Raw genomic sequence first — 14884 nt, forward strand, 5'->3', positions numbered from 1 at the left:
AAAGTATTATGTTTTCATCAACTTAAAATTGTTTATTTCCACAGAAGAAGCACATCCACCATGTTGCACTGCCTTATTTCTATAGTCAGAGCAGACATCCTCTTTTTTTCTGTTTTATAGCATTTGGAATCCAGTGTCAAGGATTTCAACTGCTTCTAAACAGAGAAGACTCTACGCATCACTATCAGCTCCTATGTTCAAGTGTAGAAAAATGTTATTACGCCCTAAAATAAAAATCCCAGAATGGACCAAACACAATATCAAATCTAATGAGGTACTTTCTATATTTTTGCAGTGTCCATTGAGTGAAGATTATAACTTCCATGAAAATCTCAAGTAGGTGATATTTAATCTGATCTAATAAGGTGATTGAATGATTTATGTAAAACCACTTATTCAGTCCAGAATGTTTATTCCTTTTACTTATATTTGTCTTAATGTTTGTGAGAGTTGTTGAACTTTCTCTCAGTGGAAATGTGAGCTGTTGTTACCTTTAAGCAGAGCGGTCAGGATGGACATCTCAATGTCCTGCTGTCCCTCTGAACCCATACGAAACACTGTGATCTGCAGCACAGACACAACAGTCACGAACAGATTTGAGCTGATCATTTAATGGGGATCATACGACTCCCATTAGCCCTGTGGCTTTGATGTAATCCTTTAAGAACACACAAAACACTGGAGTAGCTGGCATGATTGGAGCCAGAGGAGGGAGGAGAAAGGAAAAAGAAAGGGTAGACACTGAGGATGGCAAACATGACATGAAATTAAAATGAAACAAAAGCAGGAAATGGAGTGAAGAATGAATGAACAAGGGTGTTAGTCATTTTAGTACATAAAATGTTTATCAGATTTTACAGAAATTGCAGAAAAGTTGAAAAAGAAAAATGCTGATGCATGGAGATAAACAGTAGGAGGTGCTGATTCTCTAGAGAATCATAAATGGTGATAAATCACTTAGGGAGGGTTAAATGTAGAGAAAAAAATCATGTGGAAGTCACCACAATAAGTTCTAGGTCTTCAGGGGTTAAGTACCAAAGTTATTTTACTGGTTTGATTTTGGAACCTCTAAACCAGAACCGTAGTGGAGCTGCAGGTTAGGATATAAATGTAAAAATGATCAGTGATGTGGTTACTTATTGGACATTCCAAATAAAATAGATGACATTAGAATTAGTCCTAGAATTTGCGGGAAAAATAATTATTTAGTTAATTTTAGAGAGAAGTTCAATATAAGTCCACGGGAGCCAGGGCTTTTGGGGCATCATCTAGTGTTCATCAGTGGTATTACAACTTCAAGATTACTCCATCATTAGTTGCTTGCTAAAAGGTAAGGAATATTGTTTTATGGGTGTCTTTCTGTGTGTTTCCGTGTTTTACATTGCACTAGAAGTCACTTATGGCTACATCTGCTTTTATGAAAATTGTTTTGTATATTATATTAGTGAATATCTGGAGTCTTGTATGATTTTTCTGCTCAGAAATAATGAAAAAGTCTTTGAAAACTCGTCACTAAGAAGAGTAAAGTTGTACTATTAATACTAAGAGTTTTATTACCTTTGCCACAAACTACAACTTTCTTAACTCATAGAATTATCATTAAAATTGACAACCATCATATGTGTAAGTAGTGACACAATTAAAATGAGATTAAGACTCATTTGTTTGCTGTCATTGACTCCTATTCTTATTTTTTTCTGAAGTTAGGTCCCATGGGGCCCAACCAAAGGGGCAGGACTTGGACTCTATTTGTGACACATTTTTGGTGATGCCTGGTGGTTGTAATCTGCAACTTCTTGTCAGCTATTAAATAGTACACCCTGCATGTATTTATGTTAAGAAGTCATGCCCATGTACACTATGACATGCACAGCCACACTCAGTATAATCTAGTCAAAGCAAATCATTGAACTGGAACAAGTAATATGATATAATAACATTCTCCAGTCTAAAACATGCTTTCCCCCCCCCCAAAAAACCATCTGATCCCAAGGTGGAGAACCACTGATTTATTCTGGTTTTTCCCACAGTGTGTTGATCATCCCATATGTGATTTTTACCCACATTATCCAGGTGTTATCCAGCTGTTCACAGGATGACACACAATGATCCGTGGATTAAATAAATGCCAACCAGGGAACAAATGCTGGTCAATTCTAAGCTGAAGTGTTTTGGATCAAAATGCCGCTCAGGTCAATGTGAAGAGGTTACGTGAATATTAAGTCCTGAGTGTAAGTGAAAAGGTTTAATGGATTTTCCATAAATGTATGGTATAGAAGGGGTCAAATACAGAAATAATGTACAGGTTAGAGGTGAAGGCTGTGGTCTCTTAGCAAAGGAAAAGAGCAGATGGTGCATTTAGGTCACCCTGTATGTCATATACTATATAAACAATACAGTCTATGACATTCGTTAGTGAACTGTAATATCAGGTATGGCTTCGGCTAAAGTTTACTTATGTATGTCTAGTTAGTCTAGATGGTAATAGTGAAAAAAAAAAAATAACTTGAAAGATTACATGAAAATGTTTACATCTGCAGACTATGCTTTAAAAATGTGAAGAACATGAACAACTGCAAACAAGCTGAAGTTTAAGAAAAATAAGTGCAATTTTAACTATTATACCTCAGTTTATCATTTTTATACGTGCATTACAACTCACAGGTCACAGTGGATCTACAAATGCACAAAACAGTAACAGGAATAATAGACAGGAAATAAAATAAAACTTCACTTATCTTAAGACATTTCAGGTTATTCACATTTTTTGTGAAGGGATAGTTTGTTAATGCAAACATTTCCATGTAATTTGACTTTTTTACAAAGAGAAAAAAACTAGCTGTCATTTATTGGTTTTTATGACTAGTTTACTGGTCCAACCCACTTCAGAACAAATGGAGTTTCAGGATTTCATGGCTTCAGACCTGAATTTTAAAAACCACATCCAAACAATTACAAAGTCAGCTTACTATCACCTCAAGAACATTTCTAGGATTAAAGGACTGATGTCGCAGCAGGACCTTGAAAAACTTGTCCATGCATTTATCTTTAGTCGAGTTGACTACTGTAACAGTATCTTCTCTGGTCTGCCTAAAAAGTCTATCAGACGACTGCAGCTGATCCAGAATGCTGCTGCTCCAGTCCTCATTAAGACCAAGAGAGTGGACCACATCAGTCCAGTTCTGAGGTCTGTACACTGGCTCCCTGTCTCTCAGAGAATAGACTTTAAAATTCTCTTGCTAGCATATAAAGCACTGAATGGTTTAGGCCCAAAATACATCAGAGACCTTCTAGTCCAGTATGAACCATCCAGACCACTCAGGTGGTCTGGTGCAGGTCTGCTCTGTGTTCCCAAAGTCAGAACTAAACATGGAGAATCAGCGTTCAGTTTCTATGCTCTGCATATCTGGAACAAACTACCAGAAAATATCAGGTCTGCTGAGAGTCTGAGTTCTTTTAAGTCCAGGTTAAAGACTCACCTGTTCACTGCTGCCTTTGACAAAAAGGCTTTTGACTTTTTAAATTTTATATTCGAAATGCTGCACTGCAACTCTTACTTTAATATGTGTGTGTTTTTTTATTTTTATTTTTTGGATTTTATGTCTTGTTTTCTTACTTGCTGTTTTTAATCAACTTTTACATGTTTGTTTTATGATGTTTTAAATGTGTTTCTTTTCCCCTGTCGTTGTATTTCAATGTCCTGTGTGAAGCACCTTGAATTGCCTTGTTGCTGACATGCGCTATACAAATAAACTTGCCTTGCCTTGTGGCCCCCCGAACTGAAATGATTTTGACATCCTTAGCTGTTAACTATCTTCAGAATAATTTGTGCATTTCACAAATTCATCCCACAAGCCGGATTGGACCTTTTCATTTGTTGATTTTATTGGCCCATATTAGGGCTGAACGATATGGACAAAATTTCATATCTCAATATTCATGCCAGATATCTCGATATCAATACGATACGATATGACTACGGGTTCGGTGAAAATCAAGCATTTTTCAGAAAAATACAAACATCATAATACAAAAGAATGTGGACAGTGCAATTTTATTTATAAGAACTCACTGCCAGTCATCAACATTAACATAAAGTATGAATAAATAAAATTTGTTGTGACTTCCAGAGCTGTACATGCAGGGCGAGCGCGGGGGAAATCTATATCATTTATATCGTTGCTTTTTCGATATTAATATCTTGAATGTTCATATCTAGATATCGATACGATAACGATTTATCTTTCAGCCCTAGCCCATATGTCTCTACACAGACAGACTCTTAAGTAGTTCAGGTAAGTGTAGCACCACTCCAGTTCAGCAGGTGGCGGTAAATCAGAACTACCGCTTCAAACATTTAAAAAGAGGGAAACGTCCCGATAGAAGTTTAGATTGGACCCTTTTATTTGATGATTCCATGGGCTAATATGTCTCTTAATGTATGCGAGAATGTTGCAAATGAAAATCCTACTAAGTATTAAGATACAATCCTGAAGTGATACAGACTCTCTACAGCAGTTCAGGTAAGTGTAGTACCACTCCAGTTCAACAGGTGGCAGTAAATCAGAACTGATTTAAACCAGGTGGAAACATCCCGCTAAAGCTTCCCTTTGCTAGCTGTAAGATGTACACTCAACAAAAATATAAACGCACCACTTTTGTTTTTGATCCCATTTGTCATGAGCTGAACTCAAAGATCTGAAACTTTTTCTGTGTACACACAAGGTTTATTTCTCTCAAATATTGTTCACAAATCTGTCTAAATTTGTGTTAGTGAACACTTCTTCTTTGCTGAGATAATCCATCCACCTCACAGGTGTGGCATATCAAGATGCTGATTAGACAGCAGGATTATTGCACAGGTGTGCCTTAGGCTGGCCACAACAAAAGGCCACTCCAAAATGTGCAGTTTTATCACAGCACAATACCACAGATGTCATAAGTTTTGAGGGAATATGCAATCGGCATGCTGACTTCAGGAATCTCCACCAGAGCTTTTGCCTGTGAATTGAATGTTCATTTCTCTACCATAAGCCATCTCCAAAGCTGTTTCAGAGAATTCATGAAGAAGACTGTGCGAGGAAAATGGTGGTCACACCAAATACTGACTGGTTTTCTGACCCCCCTGGACCACCCAATACAGTAAAAGTGCACATTTTAGAGTGGCCTTTTATTGTGGCCAGCCTAAGTCACACCTGTGCAATAATCCTGCTGTCTAATCAGCATCTTGATATGCCACACCTGTGAGGTGGATGGATTATCTCAGCAAAGGACAAAGGAGAAGTGCTCACTAACACAGATTTAGACAAATTTATGAACAATATTTGAGAGAAATAGGCCTTTTGTGTACATAGAAAAAGTTTTAGATCTTTGAGTTCAGCTCATGAAAAATGGGAGCAAAAACAAAAGTGGTGCGTTTATATTTTTGTTCAGTGTAGTTAGCACATTACCCAGCATCCCTAAATTAACTAAAGATAAAAAAAAAAAAAAAAAAAAAAAAAAAAAGACCGAATGACCTTATGTTACAAGTAATTCTGTCATCTGTTGATACAAATAGTCCTACAGGTAATAAACCTTTACAGTGTGTTTATTAACCCTTTCATGCACAGTGGTCACTCCAGTGGTCAGTTCTTCTCCAGCTGTTCTCTTGTATATTCATGGGTTTTGTTGTTTTAGTTCCAGATCAGCCAACACAGTGGACGCTCATGCATCATCCCATACACTGACATTCAAACCATTACTGTAATTTTGCTGTTCTTGATAAACCTGATCTGCAGTAACATGTTTGAGTGGAAATCAGTTGCTAATTGCTATTAGATTGTAATCAACATTTTCTTTTTTACAGATTTTTTTTTTGTTTCTTTGCATATTATCTCCATGAAATAAGTAGTAACTGGTATTAGAGTATGTTAAAATGTTAGAAATCATCAGATTAGCAGCATTAAACTTGTTTTTATTTCATAGTTTTCATGTTTCTTTGCTTCAAAAATTAAACAGTGTCCAGCTGAGTGGACATTTTTGCAACTCTATGAAAAATAGGTACATAAAAAAATTTCAATCGCTTTTCTTTTCTTTTCTTTTCTTTTTTTTCCATGCCTAAAGAGGAATAAAAACACATAGGAAAAAAAATCTTGATTAAGGTTCTCATAATTCATGCCTGAAAGGGTTAATGTAAATGAACACAGTCATAAAGGTGTGTTTGATGACGTTTTTTTTTTTTTTTTTTATGTAATTTGTATAGAGACAGTTTATTTTTTCGTATTTTACATTTCTTACATATTTTATCATTTCTTGTATTTATAATTTACTAGATAGACAACATCTACCGGCAAACAATTCCTCGTATGTGTGCACGTACTCGCTGAATAAAGATGATTCCCGTTTTTCTTGGTGGATCTTGAACTCACCACCAGCTGCATCACCATTGCCTGTTTTTTGTTTTTTTTTAAATGATGTTCATGTAGATCCTGTGAGGTTCACGCAGTGACGTTTCCACAACTTTATGGATATTTTCAAGGACAGAAACTGGACTATATTCGTCCATGGAGGCTATGAGAACAACAGGTAAGAGACACATTTTCTTTCCACACCGTTCTGTTTGTTCTGTGTGCATATGCAGTGTTAGATAAATGTATTTGTAAACGAGGGATCTCTGTCATGTGGAAAAAATAATCCATGTAGTTATTCTTTATTTTGTGCATCTTGTCTATTAGCTTTCATTTGTTTCTGCTACCAGTCTGCACAGGCAGCTGCAAGTCGCAAAAAAGTTTGTTCCAATGCTGTTGAAAATGCATGAAAAGAAGCTAAGGCATTTACATTCGGGATTTGGCGTTTCTTTTTGCACATTTTTATTGTATTGCATCATGATCCCTGACCTAACAACTGAGATATGTGCGGAATTGTGAGTGCATGTGTGTATCTTGACCCCACTAATATGTAAATGCAGTTCTATGAGAAGGCCTGTGCTGCTGGAGAATGAGATGAGGTGATGATGATGATGATGATGAGAGGTGACTTGAAAGACAAATGAATGAAACAATGCAAGATATAGATGGACAGTTTTATTGATGCACTTAAAAACATAGGGCGTGAAATGAATAGCAAAGCCTTCTACAAAATTCACACATAACTAGAAAATAGATGATATGATAAAGTGGAATATATTCCAAACACATTTACCATTGCTTCTGACTTCATTAAATTAGTGAATGCTAGATCTTATTAATGAAACCCATCATATAACTTATACTGAATGGTAGAGTCAAGTTGTCCAGCTCAACCTACCAGAGCCTTCTTCTTCATGCATTCCATGACCATGAGGAAGATCTGCTGCGCTTGGCTGCGGCTGTAGTTGAAGGTTTTCTGGATGGTGACCAGGAGCTGATCTTTAACATTGTCACTCACCAATCTGTTGAGAAAAACATCAGTTCAATCAGATGACAAGAACTATCACTATAGCAGTAAAACTCATCAACCAAACCTCATATGTATGAGGAATAAAATAAAGAGGAAGCCAAAGAAGACATCTTTCCATTAATTTGTTTTGTAGGGTTTTGCTTTCAGATTTTTGCTTAATGTGGGTTTTGACTCCTTCAAAAAGAGTTCATGTGTGCAACATTATGCAGCATAGTTTATAGTAATGCAGATATTCATTCATTATCTGAACCCGCTTTATCCTGTGGTGGAAAAATTTACTTTTTATGTTTTATACTCTTTATATTTTATACTGTTAGTACATCTTCTTTAATGCTGAGTCATTATTCATTATGTGTGATGTTTACCACTCTGTAACACCCTCAACCCAGGAACGGAGTTCTTGCCTTGAGTTAAAACCCAAACACCTAAATGTCTGAATGTGTAGATAGAGGATGGCGCCTGCACTCCAGATTGGATCCAAGCAAGGTTAGAGTGGAGAGGTCATCATGACCTCTTCACGGAGCAGAGAAGGAGTAGTAGGGAGTGGTATGATGTACGTAAGGAATGACATCATAGTTTGAGGGGGTTGGATTTGGTTCTATATAATCTTTAGTTTTCTCTTGTTTAAGCAGACTTCACTTACAGAGTTTCTCTGTGATTGACTTCTCAATAAATGCATTTATTTATTTTAACTCTAACTTTCTCTCCTCCTCTTTGTGTGTGGGTTATCAGTTGAACATTTCCATAACAATCCTCACTAGGGTCACGGGGGTCGCTTGGAGCCTATCCCAGCTACATAGGGGCGAAGGCGGGGTACACCCTGGACAAGTCGCCAGTTCATCGCAGGGCTGAACATATAGAGACGAACAATCACTCTCACATTCACACCTATGGGCAGTTTTTAGATTAACCAATTAACCTATCAGTGCATGTCTTTGGATGGTGGGAGGAAGCCGGAGTACCCGGAGAGAACCCACGCAGACACGGGGAGAACATGCAAACTCCACACAGAAAGGTCCCACCACCCCGTCGACTGGTGTTGGAATGGAACCCAGGACCTTCTTGCTGTGAGGCACGAGTGCTAACCACTGCACCACTGTGTCGCCCTAATAATGCAGATGATGTTTTCTTTTTTTTTGCAACTTATCAAATACTGCCTCAGTTTTTTTTTTTTTTTTTTTTAGTTTTATTGCAACAAGGCAATTATTGAATGAATTGAAATGGAAAATGCATAGATGTAAGGCTGCATAGAAAAATTTGATTTCCTTGGATATTTTTAACTGCTTAACAGTAGCTCTTGTTCTGTTGTTGGTGGATGAGTTATGTGCAAAAAGTACATGTGAATGTACAGCCTTGTCTTTACGCCGTATCAGTGATTAATTTGTGTGACATGGAGAGAACAGTGATTACTTTATACTGGTTACTGAGGAGTTAAGGCTGATGATGATGAACATGCTTTTAATCTTTGTCTTTCGAGGTAGGATTGGCATCATAATGGAGTGTAGGCTGATTTGAAACCAGGTCTATCAGATCCGGTAACATCTGCCATTTGATGTCGTACATAATCCACACACTTTTACAACAGAATTGTCCAACACTGATCCTGGAGGACAAAAGCAGCATTCGTAATAGTTTGTCATTTCCAGAGATGTCTGAGATTCAGCCGAACATGTGCCATTTTGCTTTGCAGAACACCAAATTCAGTTTTAATTAGATTACATAGCCATGTACTTACCCATCCTCCTCACAGTATCTATGTGCAAAGGAAATGATGTCCGAGGCTCGTCCACTACCGTCACAAACCACCACAGGGACCGGAGGCTCCTCCTTCAGGCTCTCCAACACAATGGAGATCACATTGGGACCACCCTCCAAAATCAGACACACCACGGGGACTCCTTGACCCAGACCTGAGACACAAAATCATTGCAATCTTAAACCCTACTTTTAGGGACATTATTTCACAGCTTCATTATTTACTCCAATCATTTCACTACTTTCATTTCAAACAATTACCAGCTGTTTTGCAAATCAAAGGCTTTTCCTATGGTAAGAAGTACACATTTTCTGATTTGAGCTTCATAAATTTGAGTATTTAGTGGTTTTGTTCATCCTTTGTCACAGTAAACTGAATTTCTTAAGGACCAAACAAGACAATTGAGACAGCAGAAATAAAATCCCAACAGTTTAAAGTTTGGAGTTGCACTTTCAGTCTGTTATGTCCAATGGTTCTCAACATGAAATGAAACAGACACATAATACATGTACAAGACATCACTCAGTGTCACGGTGGTGGTTGTTGATCTGGTTCCAGGTGGAGGGTTGAAGTGAGAGGTGACGGCTGAGCCTCCCTTTGCTGTCCCTGCCTTACTGACAGCTCCAGGCATAGGATGACAAAGGGAAACCCACAGGTCACATGATGGGTCACATGGATGCTCACATGGATGGGGAATTGGGGTCTTAGTGGTAAATATTCAGACAAGGACTGTGTTATTTCGGAAAAGCTATTTGCAATGTAGGAACCTATTTGCTAGATGTGTTATGGTTTAGTGCTGGTTCTCTGTTCTGGCAATAGTTTTTGGACTTGATAAAGTGACTCACGTGTATTGATTTTCTGGAGGGAAATGTGTTTCTCCAGCTGGCGGCGAAGCCTGACCTCAGCTCCGTACTTTCCACACGTCCCATTGTCGGACAGGATGAAGTGAGAGTGGCTGCTGTTGAGGACTGACAGTTTGCTGAGGGGGTTGGACATGGTCTGGTAGGGCCGCGTCACCTGCAATGAACAGAGTAGGCCTTAGGTAGGATGGTCTACAGTGGTCATGTAGTGATTAAAATGTCTGCTCATCCATGCATCTGTCATTATTTTGATTCTGTAGTGAAACTGGAAAACCAATTTGCTGTACCAAGCTCATTTCAGTTTATTGTTTTGCTGCTTTGTGTGCCTTCCGACCAAGGCTAAAATTCTTGGCTGATACCAGTATTTGTTCAAAACCTTGATAAATCACTAATAGATAAACAAGGGGCCTGATAAACAAACTACTTAGGACTAAAAAATTTGGTGCAAACTAACATCAGTATCTATTCTTGGGAAGGCCGGTTGAGTTCTTTGGCTGGCAGTCACTTCTGATGATCAACCTGGTGGAGGACTTCTAGGATTAAGTCTTATTTTCCATATGCTCTGTAATAACTGCAGGTGAATGTAAAAGTATAGATGCATTCCCCAAATTGATTTACTATATTTTCATTGCATTGCTGTCTAGTCTGAAGTTAAGAGAGATGTAAATCCAGAATCAAGGAGGGAAGGTTTTAAAGTAATGTCACAGAGGTTCAATGTCAGGTACCAAGTAGGGGCAGGTGGGTTTTTAGTGAGAAAATAAGTGTTTTTATGAGGCATGGATGTCTGACAAGGCAATCAAAAGAGGAAAGTTATCTTCTGAAGAATGATATATATTAATTTACTTATAATTTGTTAAATGCACACAATCATCTGGTTTAACTAAGACAGCAGTCATATAAAAATAACAAAAACAAAATTAGCTAGAATTCATTTTGTTCTACTTACATCTTTTCCAATAAGATCTTCCTTATTTTCTATGATCCCCCATGGTGCAATGCCAATAGCGCAGACCTTCCCTCTCGATTTCGATGAGTGATCTTTTAGAGCATCCCCAACATGGCGGATCACCCCTACAGCGTCAACAAAGACAAAATTATGTTAGTGATATTTCAAAATTTGATGAGTGGACAGTGTAAGGGTACTTTGATCCGATTGGTTTGGTTTCTGTGTTGGTTTTCAAGTAATCACCACACAAAGATCTGCCAAATGAAGCCTGCCCTGTGGATTAACCGGATTAAAGGACCAGTGATAGTGGCAACATGTTCATAATTCTCCACCAAATTACCCCAAATCAGCTTAAACCAAGACTAACACTTTAAGCTTATCTTTAATGGTATCCATTAATCTAGCTTTAGCGGCTACAGTCTTGCGATAACAGTTAGTGTGCTCTTAGTATGTTTAAGTCTCAACACTGTGTTTAAAGACGATGCCTAATGCTGTCCGGCCAATTGGATTCAGGGTGAAATCACAGCAAAACATCATCTAAATTGTCTTAATATTGTAAGTCTGAGAGTGGGTACCTGTGCTAACTCCACCAGTGAAAATCCAGGCTCCGGTGGTGACACTAGCCTTGATCAGACCCTTCCCAAACACCTGTTTCAGTTTGGGTGGTAGGTCAAAGTTCTGCAAGCCTCCATGGACAGAGATGAGCAGTGTGGGGAGCTCCAGCTGCCAGTCCTTGACCATCAGGTGGAGCAGGTTGTCAGGTTTGGAGTCGTAGGCAACTCGGATGTACTGCAGAGAGTGAAAGGTGAACACAGAGCCATTACTGACAGTTAAAATACACACTTAAATGTCAAAGTACGGTCTGTGAGAGTTGTATACCATGGCTTTGTTGACATGGCCCCCTCCCTGAAACTCCACGACCCCGTATGCATCGGTGGGCAGGGCCTGGGTGTGTTTGAGGGCGCTCCAGCGTTCTGTAGGAGGGGCCTCGATCTGAACCAATGGAGCGCCATCTTCTTTAGCTCCAGGTGGGAGAGAAGTGTGTTGTGTTAACAGCTGACCACAACTGCACCTGAAACACAAAATGGGCACAGACAATTTACTTTAATTTCATCTTGGCGTTAGCTCTTCACCAGGAAAAAAAAATTGAGAAATATTTGGTGTTTACGCATAAAAGGTCCTCTACAGTATATGACATACATATGATATTCTCAATAAGGGAATCCAGTATTAATATGATTTCTTTACACCAATAACAACATTTGCAGTGTAGGGGAAAATGCTGTGGCACTTGTTTGGACAGCAGGAAGACTTTAATAAATGAGACGCTCCATATACTTTGTGTTGTCATTGTGAACTTGTAATTAGTATGGGTGATATATATGATGTTGGAAATGTGTCCAATGCTTGAATTGTTAGATATCCCTCAGTGTCTCTGATCTATGCTGTGTAATGTGAAGAATAAGGGCTGGACTGAAATCTTGCGGTTCTTAAGTGTTCTTGTGATTGTGGATCTAATCTTGCAAAGTAACACGATTTGGGTTGAATCACAGCTTTAAGTGAAGCCAGTACAGAGGTATTTTAAAGTGCAATACCACTGATGACCACTGGCTGCTTGCTCTAAAAAGGCCCGGCTCCCATAGACTTACATTTAAACATTTATTCTGAGGGTCACGCTTCTCCTCTTGTTTTCACCTTCTAATAACTTTTAATGGTCTTTCTTTATAGTATTGCTCCATATCAAGGAAAAAAGAAAAATTTGATGTTTTCTGTATAAGCTTTTAGTGTAATTGACAACTCATTAGCCTGCAGAGTTGGACTCGGAAACTGTTAAACAGTATTTGTGGCTAATAAGTTACAATAACAACCTCATAAATTGATTTTATTATGAAAATGTTTGTTTAGATTTACTGCTTTCCCTGTCAGTAAACTAACTTTTAGCATTAGCTCCTGTATCATCCCTCACGCTCCCCCTCCCTATTTTGTCCATATCTGAACTTCCTCTCACTTATGGCTCCAAAAAACCCAAGTTGCCACAACTAAAATGTGTATCACTTTTTCATCATGGTACATATTTATCATGAGCTCATCATAATACAACAATAGAATGGTAGTTTATGTGGTTTAAGATCTGCAGATGTATAGGCAGGCTGTGGACATTTCTCTCAGCTGTATTTTTTGAGTCTTCGTGCACATGTTTCTCTTGTTTTTTTCTTTAAACTGCAGTGTCATGTAGGAAACCCAGCTAGACTTCTGCACTTTCTCACACCTCAACAGTTGTCTTGTGATTTCATGAGAGAAATGGAGGAAATAGTTGGTGTTTGTCCAGAGTTTTACATAAAAGAAGGAAATTAGCTGAAGTCATGGAGCACAGAGGTCGCTTGAAGCTTTTTCTCAATGGAATTTATAGAACAATTACTCTACATCGATAAATACCATTACTGTGGCATGAAATTACATTTAAGTTTTTTGATTTTATTATCCATCTCCCGATTTCTACAGATACAGAGGAAAAATCCGAGTACCTGGTCACGTCTTTGCTGGGAATAATCTGGATACATTCCCGTTTCTGGAAGGTTCTCTCAATCCAGGCTCTATGAATCTGCAGAGGCAAACAAAGAATCAAAAAAAAAAAAACATGCGTGAATTTCTCAAATGCTGTAAAAAAAAAAAAAATTAAGATTAGGGTGAATAGATACATTGTGAAGAAATAAATCCAACATTTACAAATATTTAGTTGAATTTAAATCATTTATTGTCAAATTTCATTTGGAAAAAAATATGACATAAAAAAGATTGAGGAAATTAATTTGTTTTACTCATTTTAAAGCCATTAATTTTAGCTGCTGCTAAACTGCTGGATATATACACATGGAAATATAGGTACAGATAAGATATATTTCTAAAGATCATTTTTGGTTTTTTTTCATGCTTATCATCACATCCCAATATTTTATCAGGCACTTGGGGAAAAATACAAACATATTTTAAGTCTCATAAATCAAAATGTCTTGCGTCACTAAATTTTTATTTCTTTTTCTCTGAGCTTCACAATAAATGGAATTGACCCACATCCATGACGCATTTTCTCCATATCTAGGGGCTGTTAATGCATCAATGTATCTGGCTAATTTCTGAGAGAGTGCAGCTTTTCCATTTCTTTATGCATCAAATCCTCTTTTGTCCGTCTTAATCCTGGCTAAACGCTGCAGCACAGAGAAAATGCACCAGTGTGTCCACGTCTAAATCCATACACTTCTAATGACCCTGTATTATTCTACTGTGTATTATTGCAGCGCAGTGATTAACCAGCATTGCTCGGAGGCTTGTGGCTGCACTTTGGAAAATACCTTCACTCTGGATAATGGCAGATTAAACTCAGCTCCTCACATGAGTTCCATTTGTTCATACAGGCACTGCATTCTCCTGCGTTGTCTTTATCACGTGAACATTGCAAAAAAAGCCGCTTTCATAACACGTTCGTCATCACCCCATCACTTTTCCAAATGAAATCAGTCTCATCGCTAAATATATTTAATATTAATTCAACTTGGGTATAAGATAAGAACAGGCTGTGTGTTTCAACCTCTAATTGAATTCAGTTGTGTGTTTTTGGTTTCAACAAATGATGCAGCAAAGTGAGACACTCTCCAAAACACAATCCCATTTAAAATGCACTTATGCAACGCTAGTAGTTAGTCTGTAGTGCATTTTGGGGGGAGGGAGGTCACAATGCACTCTGAGATTATGAATGATTTTAACGTCAGATTGAAACACCAGAAAAGGGCCATGAAACTAGTTATGAACGACAATGCTTAAGCCCGTCCAGTTGTATTTATTGAGCATTTTCATCAGTTCATGCAGCTATCTGCTGATTATTATTTTTTATGATTCATTGTTTGGTTC

General features: G+C 37.9%; 1 protein-coding gene across 1 annotated transcript in view; it reads right to left on the minus strand.

The window, feature by feature from the left end:
* The window catches only part of LOC115439430 (transient receptor potential cation channel subfamily M member 1-like), a 44000-nt gene that overhangs the window by 14966 nt on the left and 14150 nt on the right, over positions 1-14884 (minus strand). Inside the window, exons 2-9 of the mRNA XM_030163269.1 lie at positions 13504-13580; positions 11858-12050; positions 11554-11767; positions 10979-11103; positions 10018-10189; positions 9152-9326; positions 7285-7408; positions 492-564 (exon numbers count right to left, since the gene is read on the minus strand). Of these exons, the coding sequence (XP_030019129.1) occupies positions 492-564; positions 7285-7408; positions 9152-9326; positions 10018-10189; positions 10979-11103; positions 11554-11767; positions 11858-12050; positions 13504-13580 (1153 nt within the window). The remainder of the gene's footprint in view (positions 1-491; positions 565-7284; positions 7409-9151; positions 9327-10017; positions 10190-10978; positions 11104-11553; positions 11768-11857; positions 12051-13503; positions 13581-14884) is intronic.

Source organism: Sphaeramia orbicularis, chromosome 3, assembly GCF_902148855.1.
Source record: "Sphaeramia orbicularis chromosome 3, fSphaOr1.1, whole genome shotgun sequence".
Taxonomy (NCBI): domain Eukaryota; kingdom Metazoa; phylum Chordata; class Actinopteri; order Kurtiformes; family Apogonidae; genus Sphaeramia; species Sphaeramia orbicularis.